Here is a 16,294-nt window from a genome sequence, read left to right as displayed (position 1 = left end):
AGGGTTTGGGGTCCGGATCACAGCATCTGCGTGACAGAGAGGAGGCCGACGTGGGTATCCGCGGAGAATGACTGGCGCCTTTCAGACTTCCAGGGTTATCTGACTCCCAGGACGAAAGCCCCTTCTATTGCATCTTGGGAGCTGTGGCTAGCCCCGATGCATGGAGGGACAGGTAGTCCTTTCCCTCCCCCGCCTCCGCTACTCTCCCGCCTCAAAGGCCGCCTTCATCCATCTTTCCCAGAAAGCTCCGCGCCAGCGCCGGCCGCTGATTGGCTGCGGTGGGGCAGAGCAGACGGCCTGCCGGCAGCGGTTACCCAGGGTTTCCGGTGCTAGTCCAGAGAGGGGGACGCCGTCGGACGTCGGCGGTGAGGTGAGTACAGCCCCAGCCGGTAGGACGAGACTGTCAGAGGGCCTGTGAGCCAGGACACATCGGCGAATGGGGGAATCGCGCCAGTTACGCGCGTGGGCTGTGGCGAGGCGGGCGTTTTGCGCATGCGCGGGCGCGCGGCGCGGCTGGAGGGCGCGCGGGGCGTGGGTGGTTGTGCGCGCGCGCGCGCGGGGACCCACGTGGGGCCTTGGGGGCGGGGGAGGGGTCGGGACTCAAGCGTCCCGCCACGTCAGTCTGCGGCCCGGAGCCAATCCTGCGCTTGGCTTGCGGTGAGGGGGCCGTGTTCGTGCCGGGAAGTGGCTCTGGGAGAAAAGAGGCCTCTTTCCTCACCCTCTTCAGGAGCAGCGCCCCGACAGCCTGCCAGGGCCCGCTCGGGTCCTCTTGCTGGCCAGAGATCGAGTACCATTGACTCCCTCCGGCGAAGTACGGCCAGTTTGTTTGTTCGAAGAAGCTTTGTGTGCCTGGTGTTGGAATCTCAGATCCAGGCTACGAAGAATTTCGAAGCCTGGAAAATAGCAATTGTGTGTTTCTAAAGGCTCTGCCTCTAACCTAGCATTACAAATCACAATGAAGAACCAAGACAAAAAGAATGGGGCTGCCAAACAGTCCAACCCCAAAAGCAGCCCGGGGCAACCGGAAACAGGACCAGAGGGAGCCCAGGGACGGCCCGGCCAGTCGGCACCTGCGACAGAAGCTGAAGGTTCCACCAGCCAGGCGCCTGGGAAGACGGAGGGTGTGTGCCAGCTCTGCTTTTCTATGGGCAGGGGGAGGAGTTTATGGTGCCGGCCTCGCTCCTGGAGTTAGAGGTTGAGGCCACTGTTTACCCAGGAAGGAGGAAATTCAGAATGGGAGGAGATAGTGCCCCTTCTGTGTGAGCCCCACATCTCCTGGGGAGGTAGTAGAGTCTCCACTTTTAAGACCTGGAACAGAATTCTTGGGAGCAGGTTCTGGCAGAATTTAATGGGGTGGCAGCCAAATGAGACACCTGTCAGCAAAGCCATGACCCCCCTAGAAACATCTGTCACCAGTGGGTAATTGTCCTTCGTATTGGAGGCATTTCTAGAACTATTTGAATAGCAAGACCTGGCTTTTGAAGGGAAGGAGATGTATTAGAAGTTAAAATCCTGCTACCTACTTGCTGGATACTTTTATGTGTTTGATTTCCTGTGTACTCATAACAGACGTGTTTGGGTAGTGGTAAGAAATAGTTAAATCATTTTGTAAGTTAATAAACTGAGATTTAAAGAAGTTAGACTGGGTGTGAAAAAATGCCAGAGGGCATAACCATCTTCTCACTCTACCTTTCTTATTTTCTTGCTAAAGGGGCTCAAGCCAAAGCTGTTCAGTCTGGGGCCCTTCGTGATGTCTCAGAGGAACTGAGCCGCCAGTTGGAAGACATACTAAGTACATACTGTGTGGACAACAATCAGGGGGGCCCAGGTGAGGACGGAGCACAGGGTGAGCCAACTGAACCTGAAGATGCAGAGAAGTCCCGGACATATGCAGCAAGGAATGGGGAACCTGAATCAGGGACCCCAGTCGTCAATGGCGAGAAGGAAACCTCCAAGGGAGAGCCAGGCACGGAAGAAATCCGGGTGAATGACGAGGTTGGAGACCGTGACCACCGAAGGCCACAGGAGAAGAAGAAAGCCAAGGGTCTGGGTGAGAGAGGGCAACTTTTTGGAATGCTAGTGAGGGGAGGGAGTTTTGTCCTGTCATTCCAGGGACTAACCTGTTCTGCTAGAATTCAGAGGAAAGTTTACTTCTCAGAGCAACTGGTTTCCATAGTTTAATCAAGGCAAGGGATACAGGGTTTTCTCTGTTCAAAGCCTCCTGGCCTTGGGAGCAAGTGGGGTTGAAATCCAGCTGGCTTTCTTGCTGAGAAAATAAAGAGCAAGAGCCCTGGTTAGACTCTTGAGCTAGCTAGCATCACTTCTAACCTGCTGTGTGACGTTGGGCATGTCCTTTATCTGTTTGGATTTTAGTATCTACATCTATAGTAAGAAAATTGGACTAAACCAGGGTTGAAACCCAGATGTCTGGATAAGCCAGACTAGGGAGGGAGCCTTATGAGAACCAAGAGAGGACCTAATTCATCCAAAGAGTTGACTGTCACCTGGTTAGTGGCATGCTCTTAACTGATTGCATGCACTCAACTGAATGGCTTAACAAAAGGCAACTAAAGTGATGGAAACCAAATGAAACCCATTTGTGGGTTGAATTGGGCCTATATCACTGGTTAGCAGTCTTCATGATGATCTCTTTGGGCCTTCCAAGACTAATACTTCAGGAGCCTGGTCTGTACTGTGTACAGAGGAAGCCCTCAAGGGAGGCAGATGGAAGGCTCCCTACTTCAGGCACAGGCAGTAAGGAAAAAAACAGTGACAGTTCATCAACAGCTGGGTGTGTGTATGTGTTTTAAGAATCTAGGTTAGGTGACATGGCTTAGTCCCTATTCCCCCCACCTCTTACCTGTCCTAATTTAAAAAGGTACTTAAAAAAAAAAAAAAAAAAAAAAAAACTTTTAGGACCACGTATGGAAAGGATATTCATTTTAAAATTCACCACTTGGCCACATCTGTTGGCAAGAGTTAAATTCTCAAGGAGGCCAGGACATTTATTTCTATCTTTGTCAGAAAGGCCTTTTTGTTTTTCATTGAAACAGTGGCACTAGGACACCTTTTGTTATTTGGTAGAGGAGGCACTTTTTTCCTCCCACTAGTGCTATCCACCAAGGAGATTCTGGAAGACTTCAGTCCTTCATTTAATAAGCATTTGTTAATGAGCACATTATTTGTGGTGGCACTATGGACAGTACTGGTACTGCAGTAATTTTGCAGGATTGAGTTGGTCCCAACCTTCTTGAAGCACCTAGACTGTAGAGAATGTGGTCAGTCCACAAGTAAAACAAAGTACGAAAGGAGAGGGTTACCTCAGTGCTCATAAGTGTGAGCCGAGAAGCGGATGTATACCTTTGCTTCTTTTGCTTTACAGGGAAGGAGATCACATTGCTGATGCAGACACTGAACACGCTAAGCACCCCAGAGGAGAAGCTGGCAGCACTGTGCAAGAAGTATGCTGAACTGGTCAGTTTGCCCCTTCCACTGGCATCCTCCCTGCCTTTGGAAAGTCAACAGGCCACCTGGCATAGGACTGGGGGTGTGGGTCAGGGAACTGGCTAAATTCCTGTTCAACCCTTCTCTGAGCCTTCCCCCATTGCTTAAATGGAATCAGTTCCCATCCTCCCACTTTAGTGGTAACAGTAAGAGGTAAAATTTTACATTTCTTGAAAGAAATTTCTTTTTTTTTTCCCCCCTCGTACTGAGGATTGAACCCAGAGATGCTTAACCACTAAGCCACATCCCCAGCCTTTTTTATATTTTATTTAGAGACAGGGTCTTCCTGAGTTGCTAAGTGCCTCTGTAAGTTGCTGAGGTTGGCTTTGAACTCGCAATCCTCCTGCCTCAGCCACCTGAGCTGCTGGGATTATAGACCTGCACCACCATGCCTGGCTTGAAAGAAATTTCTTTTTTTCTTTTTCTTTTAATATTTTTTAGTTGTCAGTGGACCTTTATTTTATTTATTTATATGTGGTGCCAAGAATCGAACCCAGTACACATGCCAGGCAAGTGCTCTACAACTGAGCCACAACCCCAGCCCCAAAAGAAATTTCTGAAAGAGCAGTTTCCAGGTGGTAGAGCCCTAGCTTGTGGCTTGTCAAATTCCATGTGATCTTGCTTTCGTGTGCTTCTGTATACATCTTCCCAAAACAAGGAGATGCACAGTGCCATCATCACACTTAACAAAATTAATGTTAGTCACTTGCTATTCATTTTCCTTTTCCTTCAGCGCAGTTTTTCATATCACTGCCTCCCTTTTTATTTTCCCCCCATGAAATTAGCTAACTGCAGAACCGATTAGTTGTCTTCTATGAGGCCCTACTTCTACCTTTATTGTCTTTGTATTAGCACTAAACTTGTCCCTTTACCTTCTTAGTTCATCTAAGTAAAATGGAAGTTAACTCTAGGAGTTTGATTCAATTAAGGTTCAACTTTTGCAACAAAAATTATTCTTAGGTAGTATTCTCTGGTTCTTGTTGTCTTGTTGAATCACAAATAACAAGTGTGGTCTTCCCAGGTGTTTTGTTTTTTTTTTTTTTTTTTTTTTAAGTTGTAGATGGACACAATACCTTTATTTTATTTTATTCATTTTATGTGGTGCTGAGGATTGAACCCAGTGCCTCACATGCAAGGCAAGCACTCTAACACTGAGCCATGATCCCAGCCCTTCCCACTTTTGATATTAAAAGTGTTGAGTATATTCAAGGGGACCAGCCAGATCCCTCTTTTGTCAGAGTCCTCATCAGAATTTGAATTAACAGAGTCATCTGTTGATAGTCATTAACTGTTTATTTTAGAACTGTTTCATTCCATCCACATTTCTTAGCTGGTATTCTGTTCTTGAAGAAATTATCTGTAAAATGGGGAAAATCATAACCTGACTAATAGGATTATTTTAAGAACTAAGTAAAAGAAAGATATAAAGAAAATCACCTTGGGTTGGGTATGTAGCTCAGTAGTAAAACACTTGGCCTGCCCTGCATGATGCTCTGGGTTCTGTCCCCAGCACCACAGAATAAGAAAAAGATGATGATGATAACCTCCATTTTGGAATAATCCAGCCGGGGAAAAAGGTGAAGGACTGTCAGACCCAGAATCAGGGTTGTCTGTTGATATTGAAATAATCAAGAATGAGAATAGAAATTATGTAGAGAACCAGAGTGAACCAGAACTAAAGTTCGGGAGGAATTAGAGGGAGCAGTTGGGTCTGTGAATGTGTCTGAGGTTGGGTAGCAGGTAATTTCATCCTAGGGTGACAGTGTGCCCCAAGTTGGGGCCATGCATTGGTCTGAAGTATCTTGAGAGTTCTGTATCTAGAGTCAGAGCTAGCATAGAAGCTGGGATCTGCTGGTTCTGTGAGCTTGCTAGTCCTAGTAAATGTTCATTCTCATATTCCTACGATGAACCCTTGAGTTAATGTGAGGAGTTCATAGGAGGAGCATGTAAATCACCAACATTGTGGGCGTGTGAGAACTATCCTGACCCGAGCTGCTTCAGCTGGTGTCTGGGGATAGACCAGTGCTCAGCTCAGGAGTGCCTGGAGCCCTGTGATAATCCTCATGAGAAGAACCCCCCAGGTATTCACTGTTCTCCCTATCCCCAGCTGGAGGAGCATCGGAACTCACAGAAGCAGATGAAGCTCTTGCAGAAGAAACAGAGCCAGCTGGTGCAAGAGAAGGACCACCTGCGCGGTGAGCACAGCAAGGCTGTCCTGGCCCGCAGCAAGCTTGAGAGCCTATGCCGTGAGCTGCAGCGGCACAACCGCTCCCTCAAGGTAGGCCAGGGGTGGCTCTGATCACTGGTCTTTGGCTTTCCTCTCAAAAAGTATTGCGGGTTCACATTGTACAAACACATCATCCAATAATGCCCCACCTTCAAGAGAACTGAAGCCATTGACATGTGCTTGTCTTGAATAAGATAAAGGTTAAGGTGCTAAGAGAACCCCAAATGCAGTGGCCTTAGTATTTCTCAATTAGATGGCAGTCTCATGCTGTGTTAGTCACCTTTCTCATTTTATAACAGATACGTGAGATAATCAACTTAGGCCTGAGGGGAAGGCAGGGCAGAATAAAACTGCTGGGAAGAGGCCACGGTCCCCTTCAGGAACACACTTCCAGTGACCTAAAGATGTTTCACTGGGTCTCATCTTTTCTTTTTTTTTTTTTAATATTTCTTTAGTTGTCGATGGACCTTTATTTTATTTATTTATATGTGGTGCTGAGAATCTAACACGGTGACTCACACGTGCTACGCGAGTGCTCTGCCACTGAGCCACAACCCCAGCCCTCATCTTTTCTTTTATTATGATTATTTTTTTAAATTTTTATTTTGGCAGAACTGGGAATGCACATTAGACAGGCACTCTACCACTGAGCTATATCCCCAGCCCTTTTTAAGTGGCACAGGCCACTAAATTTATGGTGTTGCACACCTATAATCCCAGCTACTGGAGAGCCAGAGGCAAGAGGATTGCAAGTTTGAGGCCAACCTGTGCAATTTGCAAGACCCGTCTCAAAAAAATAAAAAGGGCTTGGAATGTAGGACTTGGGATGTAGCTCAGTGTTAGAGTGTACCTGGATCTCCAGTACTGTAGCAAAAAATAAAATAATATAAATTTGTTAAAGGTGACAAAAGTAAAGTCTTACAGGGTTTTAAGAGAGAGTATTATACCTCCACTATTTTATATACTATTCTTTTTTGACACTTTATCAAATGCCTTATCTTTCCCTCTCAGTTCATGCAGGAATATCATTCTTTTTGACAATTATTGGGTGGATATGTGTTTTGTTTTTCTTTTGGTATTAGGAATTGAACCCAAAGTTGCTTTACTGCCAAGGTACATCCCTAGCCCTGCTTGCCCCACCCCCTTTTTGGGTTTTGATTTTTTTTTTTTTTTTTTTTGTGCTGGGGATCGAACCCAGGGCCTTATGCTTGCAAGGCAAACAATCTACGACTGAGCTATCTCCCCAGCCCCGGGTTTTGATTTTTTGAAACAGGGTCTCACTAAGTTTATTAGGGTATCACAAAGTTCCTGAGGCCTGGCCTTGAATATGGAATTCTTGCCTGAGCCTCCTGAGTCACTGGGATTATAAGTGTATTTTACCTCGCCTGGCAATAGACTATTTTATGTGTCTTAGTTTGGATATTTTAGAGTTGTTTTTTATTTTATTTTTGTTTGTTTGTACTGGGGATTGAACCCAGGGGCACTTAATCACGGAGCTACATCCTCAGCCTTTTTTTTTTTTTTTTTTTTTTAATTTAATTTAGAGAAAGTTTCACCGAGTTGTTTAAGACCTCACAAAGTTGCTGAGACTTGCCTTGAACTTGAGATTCTCCTGTCTCAGCCTCTGGAGCCACTGGGATTACAAGCTTGTGCCATTGTGCCCAGCTTCCAATTTTTTATGGTTGCATAGAGAACTACAGTAAAAATTCTATTGTATATATCCATTTGTATATATCCAGTTTGTAGAATTTGTAGCATAAATTACAGAAGTGAAATGACTGGGTCAAAGAGTATGCACATTTAAAATTTTATTTTTCTAGATTGCCTTCTAATGAGAAGGCAGTGTATCCCCAACCAACAACATCTAATTGCCTAATTCTACATAACCCTATTAACCCTGGGTATTACTGAATTTTAACAACTTGCTTTCTGGAGTCTTAGGGAGGATAAAAGCACATTAAAACAAGAATACTTAATCTGGAGCTAGGTGCAGTGGCACATACCTGTAATCCCAGCTACTCAGGAGCATGAAGCAGGAGGATCACAGGTTCAAGACCATTTGGGGCAACTTAAACTTAGTGAGACCCTATCTCAAAAATTTAAGAAAGTTAGAGGGTGCTGGGGATATAGCTCCGTGGTAGAGGTTTTTTTAGCCTTCTTGAAGACCTAGGTTCAATCCCCAGTACTGCCAACAAAAAGAATACTTTATCTGGAGAATTTAGGAGGTCTAAGCTGCTTCAAAATGCGCCTGCATTTTTCAAGGGAATCTCATTGGATATCACCTGATTTACAGAAGGGTACATTAGGAAACAGCACTGCATGACATCCTAGAGCCTGGCTGCTCATCACTTAGTAGCAGACAGGGCTCTTGGCAGAGACTCCTGTGGGATAGTTGTGGGAGCCTTGTGTGGCTGGCTAGGAAGCAGTGGATGATGATGCTGGGCTGGCTTCTCTGCCCAGGAAGAAGGTGTGCAGCGGGCCCGAGAGGAAGAGGAAAAGCGCAAGGAAGTGACCTCACATTTCCAAGTGACACTGAATGACATTCAACTGCAGATGGAACAGCATAATGAGCGTAACTCCAAACTGCGCCAGGAGAATATGGAATTGGCTGAGAGGCTTAAGAAACTGATTGAGCAGTATGAGCTGCGAGAAGAGGTGAGGTTGTCATTTATAGCAGTGGTGACCATCAGATTATGAGGCTCTTGATGTGTTGGTTACTAAAACAATGCTCTTCAGACTTCATCCTATTCTTCCTCCTTACTTGAAAAGGAAGGAATGTGATTCTCATAGATGATGAACTAAGGTGTAGAGAAGAGACTGGCCTACAACACAGTTCACAGTGCTTGTCTCAAAGAACTGGACCAGGTATCTGTTGCAGTTAAAACTATCTAAATTTTAGCCAGGTATGGTGGTGCATGCCTGTAATCCCAGTGGCTCAGGAGGCTGAGTCAGGAAGATTTCAAGTTAAAAACCATCCTCAGCAAGGGTGAGATGCTAAGCAACTCAGTGAGACCCTGTCTGTAAGTAAAATACAAACTAGGGATGGGGGTGTGACTCAGTGATTGAGTGTCCCTGAGTTCAATCCCCGGTACCCCACAAAAAATTATCCTAATTTTAAAATGGAGGTGTGTGCGTGTACCTCCAGCAGAGGTACACGCACACACAGACACACTAATATTTAGGCATTGAAACTTCTAGATACTTTCCTAGACTATAAACAGTCTTGCAGTGTTACATTGTGATATTACAGTTTTCAGACCTTTTTCTTATTTCATTTTTATTTTTTGTGTTAGTGGAGATTGAACCATGAGCCTCACATGCTGAACAAGAACTTTACCCCTGAGCTGTATCCCCAATTTTTTTAGAGCTTTTTGGATTTGGAATTTCAGGGTAGGGGCTGGACCTGTAATAGGTATGGAATCCAGGGGATATGTCCACTGTTCTGCTTGCTACTTGGCTCCTCTGCCACTTGGAAGATCAGGGCTACCTTGGTTAACACTGGCTGCTACAGCAGGCACTTGAAACTCTTGATCCCTCATGCCAGTCACATGGGCTATTCTGGGCCTCTGTTTTCTCATCATGAGAAAGGAGACCTTACAGGGCTGGCCAGGGACCTTCTCTGAACCAGCTCCCTAGGACCAGGGTGAGATAGGCAACACCTGCCCTCTTGGGATTATATGTCAGTATTGTGATTGTGTGGGTGTAGAACCTAGAGGGGAATCCTCAACACACCCTTTATACTTTGTCCCCTGGGAACAAGGCTGCCTGTGGTTTAAGAGGAGTTAGTCTGATTTTGGCCCTGAGCATTGAGAGATATGAAGTCTTTCTAGGCCAGTAGAGTGAGGTACCACCTCCAAGAATCTGAGGATCCTCTCTCCTTCCTTCCCCGAAAGCTGAAAGGACTTGGTGTTGCCCATGGAGGAGGAGATGTAGGTGTATCAGACCCTGCAGCTTTTAACTGCCCTCCCTAGGTTCAAGTATTCCCACCTCCTTCTGAACTCTGAACTTTAGATCCCAGGCAACTGGAATTCATCCTGTCCTCAAGATAACCTTCCCTTCTCCATCTGAAAAATAGATTCCCCTACATCCTTTATTTCAGTAAGTCCAGGGGATTTTACCTTCGAAGTAACCTGTGAGTCGATCACCTTCTCCATCCCACTGTCTGAACTGATCTAGGTCCCAAGAACTCCTCCAACAGCCAAGACAACCATTCCTTGATATGCATGTATCTAGTCTTCACCTCCAGATATGGCAGTTCTCTGCCAAATGAGCTAGACTATTTGTTGAATGCTATTTTGCCCTTTCTTCCCACTTACAAGGGAGTCAGGGGCTGTAAAATTGAAGACTGCTGGCTCCATGAGGTGGTCAATCTTGGAGCCAGAGGTTTGAGTGTATTTATTGCTTGGCTTCCCAGGAACGGATTCCATTCATAAACCCCTGTGCTTGCCCAAGTCAATCTCAATTGAAGAGAAACCAGGTGAAGTTGGAATTTTTACCAACAGGCCCACATCTTGTGGTACATGTTGAAGTCCAGTGTGTCAGTTCAAGAATGAGGCTGGGCAAGGGTGCCTGGTCTGTGAATGGAACTCCTTGAGAAAGGGAGTTCCTGGCAAGTAGATCCCTCTCATCATCTTACCTGCAGCATATTGACAAAGTCTTCAAACACAAGGACCTGCAGCAGCAGCTGGTGGATGCCAAGCTCCAGCAGGCTCAGGAGATGCTGAAGGAGGCAGAGGAACGACACCAGCGGGAGAAGGACTTTGTGAGGCTCAGGTCCCAGGCCTGGGGTTGGGGGAGAGTATAAGGAGGTGGGTTGGGTTCTGGTGCAGCTTAGAATCAACTTTGTATGGATGGCAGGTTGTTGCCTGCCAGTCCAGTCAGTTGCCCATACAGTATCTGAAAGCAGGTAGCCTCAGTGGGGCCAGTGATTGTGGCTAAAGAAGGCCAAGTAGCGCCTGGAGCTTCTGACAATGTCTGGGGTTCTGTCTTGGAAATAGCTCCTGAAAGAAGCAGTGGAGTCCCAGAGGATGTGTGAGCTGATGAAGCAGCAGGAGACCCACCTGAAACAGCAGGTGAGACAGTGGAACCCAACGCTGGACCTTTTCCCTGGTACCCATCCTGGGGGAGTGAAATGGGACTCTTATTCTAGAACTAGCTGTGCCTCAACTGCTATGTGACCTTGACTAAACCTTCTTGCCACACCTGTATGGTGGTGACCATGTAGCTAGATGAACTCAGAGGACTTCATTCCTAGCTTGAAAGTTGTATTCATTTTGAGGAGATGGGGACAGCAATTTGGTTTTTTGTTGTTGTTGTTGTTTTGTTTTGTTTTTTATTGTAAACAAATGGGATACATGTTGTTTCTCTGTTTGTACATGGAGTAAAGGCATACCATTTGTGTAATCATAAATTTACATAGGGTAATGTTGTTTGATTTATTCTGTTATTTTTTCCCTCCCCCCTCCCTGCAATTTGTTTTTTAAGAGTTGGAGGTAGGGGTGATATGTTGAAGTCACCCCAAATCCTAGTTTCCAAGTTTAGCATTTTGGACTTATCCTTCCAAATACATGTTTTTTGTTTGTTTTACTGGAAAATGGTGTGTCTCAATACAGTTATTCAGTCAAGGGCCAGAGAGGTCTGAGTATATTGACCATGTAGCTACCTTCCAGAGAAGCCCAGTCTTACATGTGGGCTTCTTTCTCACCAGCTTGCCCTGTACACAGAGAAGTTTGAAGAGTTCCAGAACACACTTTCCAAAAGCAGTGAGGTATTCACCACGTTCAAACAGGAGATGGAAAAGGTAATGATATTCCAGACCAGGTATGGCTGCTGAATTGAACGTGGGATCTGCCTTCAGAAAGCCCCCACCCCATGTTTCCTCCTGGGAAGCTGTTTATAGTTACTGTGATTGATACCTGTAGGGAGCCATCACAGCCTTTTCCCCGTGGAGGAGGGGGAGTCTTGCCTTGTGTGTGTGTATTGTATGTGTGTGTATTGTCCTGGGGATGGCACCCAGGGCCTTACATGTGCTAGGTAAGTCCTCTACCACTGAGCTACATCCCCAGCCCTGGCAGTGGACGTTTTTATCCTGGCCTTGTGCGTATTAAACATGCACTCTACCATTGAGCTATACCTACAGCCCCAGTGGTAGACATTAAACTTGAGACTTGCTAGCAGCTAGGTGGCACAGATGTGATATTTCCCACTTTGGAGACAGATTCACAGCTAGCCCAGCTCTGACCATTTCCTTCTGTCTATCATGTAACCAAGATGACTAAGAAGATCAAGAAGCTGGAGAAAGAAACTACCATGTACCGGTCCCGATGGGAGAGCAGCAACAAGGCCCTGCTTGAGATGGCTGAGGAGGTAGGTAGAGACAGGGGATGCAGTGTATCAGGCCCTTTTATGTTCTACCAGTCATTGACTGCTAAAGTGGAACTGGATTCCTGTGATGTCTCTCCAGCTTCTCCCAAAGGGAGGTGGTGAGCCCCATGGTAGGTCTGCAATGGAACCCCAAGGAGCAGGTGGAAAAACAGGTTGAAGGAGCAGAAAAATTAAGGGTATCAGTGATTCATATGGTTTGCATATAGAGCAATGCAGATAATTTGACTTTGTAGCTTATGATGTAGAAGAAAAGAGCTAACACTGATGGAACCCTAATTGTGAACCAGACTTGCTGAATGTTTTAGATATGCCAGTTCACTGAACCTTCTCTCAAGACCTAAGGTTGGTGTTGAGTCTGTTTGGGCCTGGAGTTGTGGCTCAGTGGTAGAGCACTTGCCTCACAGGTGTGAGGCACTGGGTTTGATTCTCAGCACCGCATGTGAATAACTGAATAAAATAAGGTTCCATCAGCAACTAAAGATAAGATAGGCTTAAAAAATAAGTATTTTGCCAAGGTCATCTGGTAGAAACTAGAGGAATACGTTGTCTGACCAAGCTATGTCCCTTCTCTGTACCACACTACCCTCAGCTAACAGCCAAGCCATAGCATGACCAGGGCTGCTTACTGTAAGAGGCCAACGTTTGACTCTGGGCTGCTCCCAGTCTTGTTGAGTGTTCCAACTAAGTGGTAGTAAGGTGGGAGATTGCTGGGATGGCACTGAAGGACCCATTTCTCTCCATAGAAAACACTTCGGGACAAAGAGCTGGAGGGCCTGCAGGTGAAAATCCAGCGGCTTGAGAAACTGTGCCGGGCACTGCAAACAGAGCGCAATGACCTGAATAAAAGGGTACAGGACCTGAGTGCTGGTGGCCAGGGCCTCCTCACTGACAGTGGCCCTGAGCGGAGGCCAGAGGCTGTCGCTGTCTCCAAGGAGCAGGCTAGCGAGGGACCTGGGGTTCAAACACCCAGCTCCCCAAGAGCCACAGAAGTTCCTGGCTGCTCAGGAACACCGACCACAGAAGGATCAGTCCATACAGGGCCCCAGGAGCCCACCTCTGCCACTGCCTAGGGAGCCTGGTGCTTGGGGTGTGCTGGGAAGGGAGCAGCAGCTCAGCCAGGCCTGGTCCATACAAGGCTCCCATGCGAAGCAGCCCAGTGCTGAGGCCAGGGTATTCTGACCTAGCTGGTATCTGACACTTGGCAATTTTGGATTTTGTGGGTCAGTTTTCCATATATATGACATATGTGCAAGACCTCATGCATTTATGTCTGTAAGTGTACATTGGGCTTGCATTGAGGGTGGGGTGTACAGATGGAGTCAGTGGCTTCTCTGTGAGCTGAAGAATCTTGCAGAGGAGGTGTCGTCTGTAGCTGCCATCATAGTGAGCTGGCAGGACAAGTGACTTGAGCATTTCCCTGCCTAATTTGAGACTCAGACCCCTCCCAGCCCTTCAGAACTCATGACAGGTGATATACCCAGGCCGGACTGCATTCTTTTGTGAGCAAGGCTCAGACAGCTTGGGTTCTCCTAGCTCCCCTGGAGGTTCCATTGCTTTCTGTGGCCTGGGAATGGTGTCCGTGCTCAAGAGTCTTGGCAGGGCACTTGGAGTTGGTGGTTGAGCTGCTTTCCTGACTAGGACAAGGCACCTGGAGAATGTTCCTGTGTGGGATGATATGCTGGTTGGGAGCCCCTTGGGCACTGCTTCCCCTGCCCTCTGATAGTGCCAGGACCAGGCCAACGTTGCTTCTCAGTAGCCTTATCATTCACAGGTGCCTCTCTAGCCTGCACAAATGATTGACGAGATCGCCCAAAGGATTCTTTCTGAAGGTTTTTTGTTTTGTACGTTGACAGTTCATACTGAGGATCTTCTGAGGAAGGAAGGAGGGTGCTGTAGCAGTGGTACTGGGTGCCTGGCCTCCATTGTCCTACCCCTCACCATCCCACCTGGCTCCCTTGCCATGTTGGTGCTGAGGTTTCCTATTTAGGAAGATGAGATTATTTGTTAAGAGAAAGGAAAGAGCTTCTGATGGCTTTACCACAAGCTTGCCTATGGGTTTCAATCCTGGGAGGCCACTACTGATACCTACCACCACTGTCTCCATGCAGCAGCAGCTGGGCCCCAGGGTCAGCTGCCCCCTTGGCTTTACGGGTCTGTTTCTGCTTCTCCCCACCCTCCAACTGTGCAATCCTTGAGATTTTCCCTGGCACCTCCTTGCCCAAAAAATGAGTCCTTAGAATTCCACCTCTTCTGTGTGGGAGCCCCCAGTTGTTGTCTGATAAGTTCAGTAGACTGAACCCTGGAAATCCACAAAATGGCTGCAGACAGTTGTTTACCGCCACTACCCAGTACACAGTACTGTGTAGCAAGTTTGTATGATGAAATTTCTTATTGTACACCTGCCAGGGTGTTGGCCACTCTTTGTGCAGAGCAGTTTCTTGGGGCAACAGAATGAGTCTTGGAAGTGGGGCTCTGCTGGGTTAGAGCTTCAGTGTACATCTCTAGCTGGGCCTCTCAGCTCTAGTGAGCTAAGAGCCTCAGACCCAAATAGGATGGGTGGGGTTTTGCTTCTTGCTATATTTCTTTGAACTAGTTTATTATCCCACAGGTCCCTTCATCTTCCACTAGCCCTTTAACTTAAATCCCCCCAGATAAATAGGTTCATGAATAGTGTTATGTAGTCCTGAATCATGTTGCAACTTAAGAGATGGCAAATGAATTCCACCCCCATTTCCTCGGGTATCACTGATTGACTTCAGAGTGTGTCCTGCTAACCCATAGTATATTCTTAATTCACTCATGATGCCTCAGCAACAGTATAAGTGTTGAGACCTCTTTGCCATCCTTGGCTCAGATCTGCTCTCCTGTGGAGAAGTATTTTCCCAAGGTCTTTTTCTTCCCTTCTTTGAAGTCCCTGTGTTTGGTATGTTTCGTGCCTCTGCTGGCCCCAATAAGACCTCCCTCCCCTGGCCCCTGTGTGCCAGGCTGAGGCATAGAACTGTCAACCCCACAGAGGGTGTGCTAGATTACAGAGGTGCAGGGAGGAGTCAGAGCTGCCTGCACCCTTGGAGAAAGTGGAAAGGTCTACAATGGCCTACATAATTGCCTGCCTCACTTCAGCTACCTCTTAAAGCCCATGGTGGGTTGGAGCTGTTGGATCCCAGTGTGGTGGGATGGGAGGCTACAGTGTGTAGGTGACCCTGACTGAACTCTCCAGGTAGGACCAGGTAGAACCTTGGCTCTTAGCTCCATCCATTTCTAGGCACCCAGACCAATCTGTAGATGGGAATTTCGTTTTCTTCCTCTCCATTGACCAAATCTTACCAATCACTACAGCTGCTCTGCTCGCTCTGCTTTCCAAAGTCAGCCTGGGTGCCACTCTTACTGGCCAAGAGTCTAGGCCAGAGGCAGGGGAAGTGGCCTTATCCATAAGTGAGGGCCAGTGCCTTCCTCACCCAGGTGAATCCCATGCACATAACCTCAGTTTTAGGACCAAGAGCTGTGCTGGTTTCTTAGATTGTTAGTTTTCCCTCCAGGGGACCACAGTAGGTGAGACTTGTTGCCTAGCCCTTGGCTGTGTGAACAGTAACTCATGTTCAGGACCTTGTCCAGCTGAGAGCTTCATGCACACAAGATTTTGAGAGGTGTCAGCAGCACTTTTTGTTATTTGTTTTCCATGAGATTTTTGGACCATGGGCTGAGCTCAGGCACTTTGTGTACGAATGTTATTTCTGTAAAGACGGTTATTTAAGCCTCCTCCACCCCCATCATGGTGGCCCTGCCGAGGACTGACTGAGAGGCCAGTGGAGCTGCCCTGTGCAGGGAGACTGAAGCCTGCTGAACTGCTGCTCCAGCCCTCACCTTGCACAGCACAGGGTTGGTCACTTGGGACAGCCAGACAACTGCCTGCTCTCCTCTGCCTGGGGAGGGGGCTGCCTGTGTCCCTGTAACTGCTTTCCTTTATGGCCCATCCTGGCCACCCAGATTTGTCTGAAGTTGTGCTGACAGCTTTTTTTTTTTTTTTTTTTTTTTTTTTGGCGGGGGGTGGTCTCCTTTTGGTATTCACAACAGCCAGGGACTTGATATTGATGAATTTTAAACCACATTAAATAAAGAGTCTGTTGCCTTACTTGTTTTTCTCCTGCCCTGTGGTCATTTGATGTTTTTGGATCCATCTGG

The 16,294-nt window shown here is 47.0% G+C and overlaps 1 protein-coding gene across 4 annotated transcripts; it reads left to right on the top strand.

Moving 5' to 3' along the window:
• Positions 1 to 280: 280 nt before the first annotated feature.
• Positions 281 to 16,147, top strand: Txlna (taxilin alpha). 4 transcript variants are annotated; one of them, XM_047516858.1, is made up of 11 exons: positions 281 to 370; positions 728 to 1,121; positions 1,712 to 2,050; positions 3,383 to 3,474; positions 5,612 to 5,782; positions 8,192 to 8,386; positions 10,374 to 10,493; positions 10,729 to 10,803; positions 11,439 to 11,531; positions 12,002 to 12,097; positions 12,859 to 16,147. In XM_047516858.1, exons 2-11 carry the CDS (start codon positions 956 to 958, stop codon positions 13,183 to 13,185), a joined length of 1,674 nt encoding a protein of 557 aa, XP_047372814.1. In that variant the 5' UTR covers positions 281 to 370; positions 728 to 955; the 3' UTR covers positions 13,186 to 16,147. The 4 variants fall into 4 exon arrangements, with proteins under 4 accessions (XP_047372814.1, XP_047372841.1, XP_047372833.1 ...); XM_047516877.1 differs by having other exon boundaries at positions 297 to 370; positions 942 to 1,121; XM_047516885.1 differs by lacking the exon at positions 8,192 to 8,386.
• Positions 16,148 to 16,294: the final 147 nt, after the last annotated feature.

This window comes from Sciurus carolinensis, chromosome 1, assembly GCF_902686445.1.
Source record: "Sciurus carolinensis chromosome 1, mSciCar1.2, whole genome shotgun sequence".
Taxonomy (NCBI): Eukaryota; Metazoa; Chordata; class Mammalia; order Rodentia; family Sciuridae; genus Sciurus; species Sciurus carolinensis.
This window is presented reverse-complemented; position numbering and strand designations above follow the sequence as displayed.

Excerpts from the sequence above, each read along its gene's own strand:
- Txlna (XM_047516858.1), top strand. The coding sequence starts at position 956 with ATGAAGAACCAAGACAAAAAGAATGGGGCTGCCAAACAGTCCAACCCC. Across the intron at positions 2,051-3,382 it reads GAAGAAAGCCAAGGGTCTGG|GGAAGGAGATCACATTGCTG; the intron begins GTGAGAGAGGGC and ends TTTGCTTTACAG. Across the intron at positions 3,475-5,611 it reads GCAAGAAGTATGCTGAACTG|CTGGAGGAGCATCGGAACTC; the intron begins GTCAGTTTGCCC and ends CCCTATCCCCAG.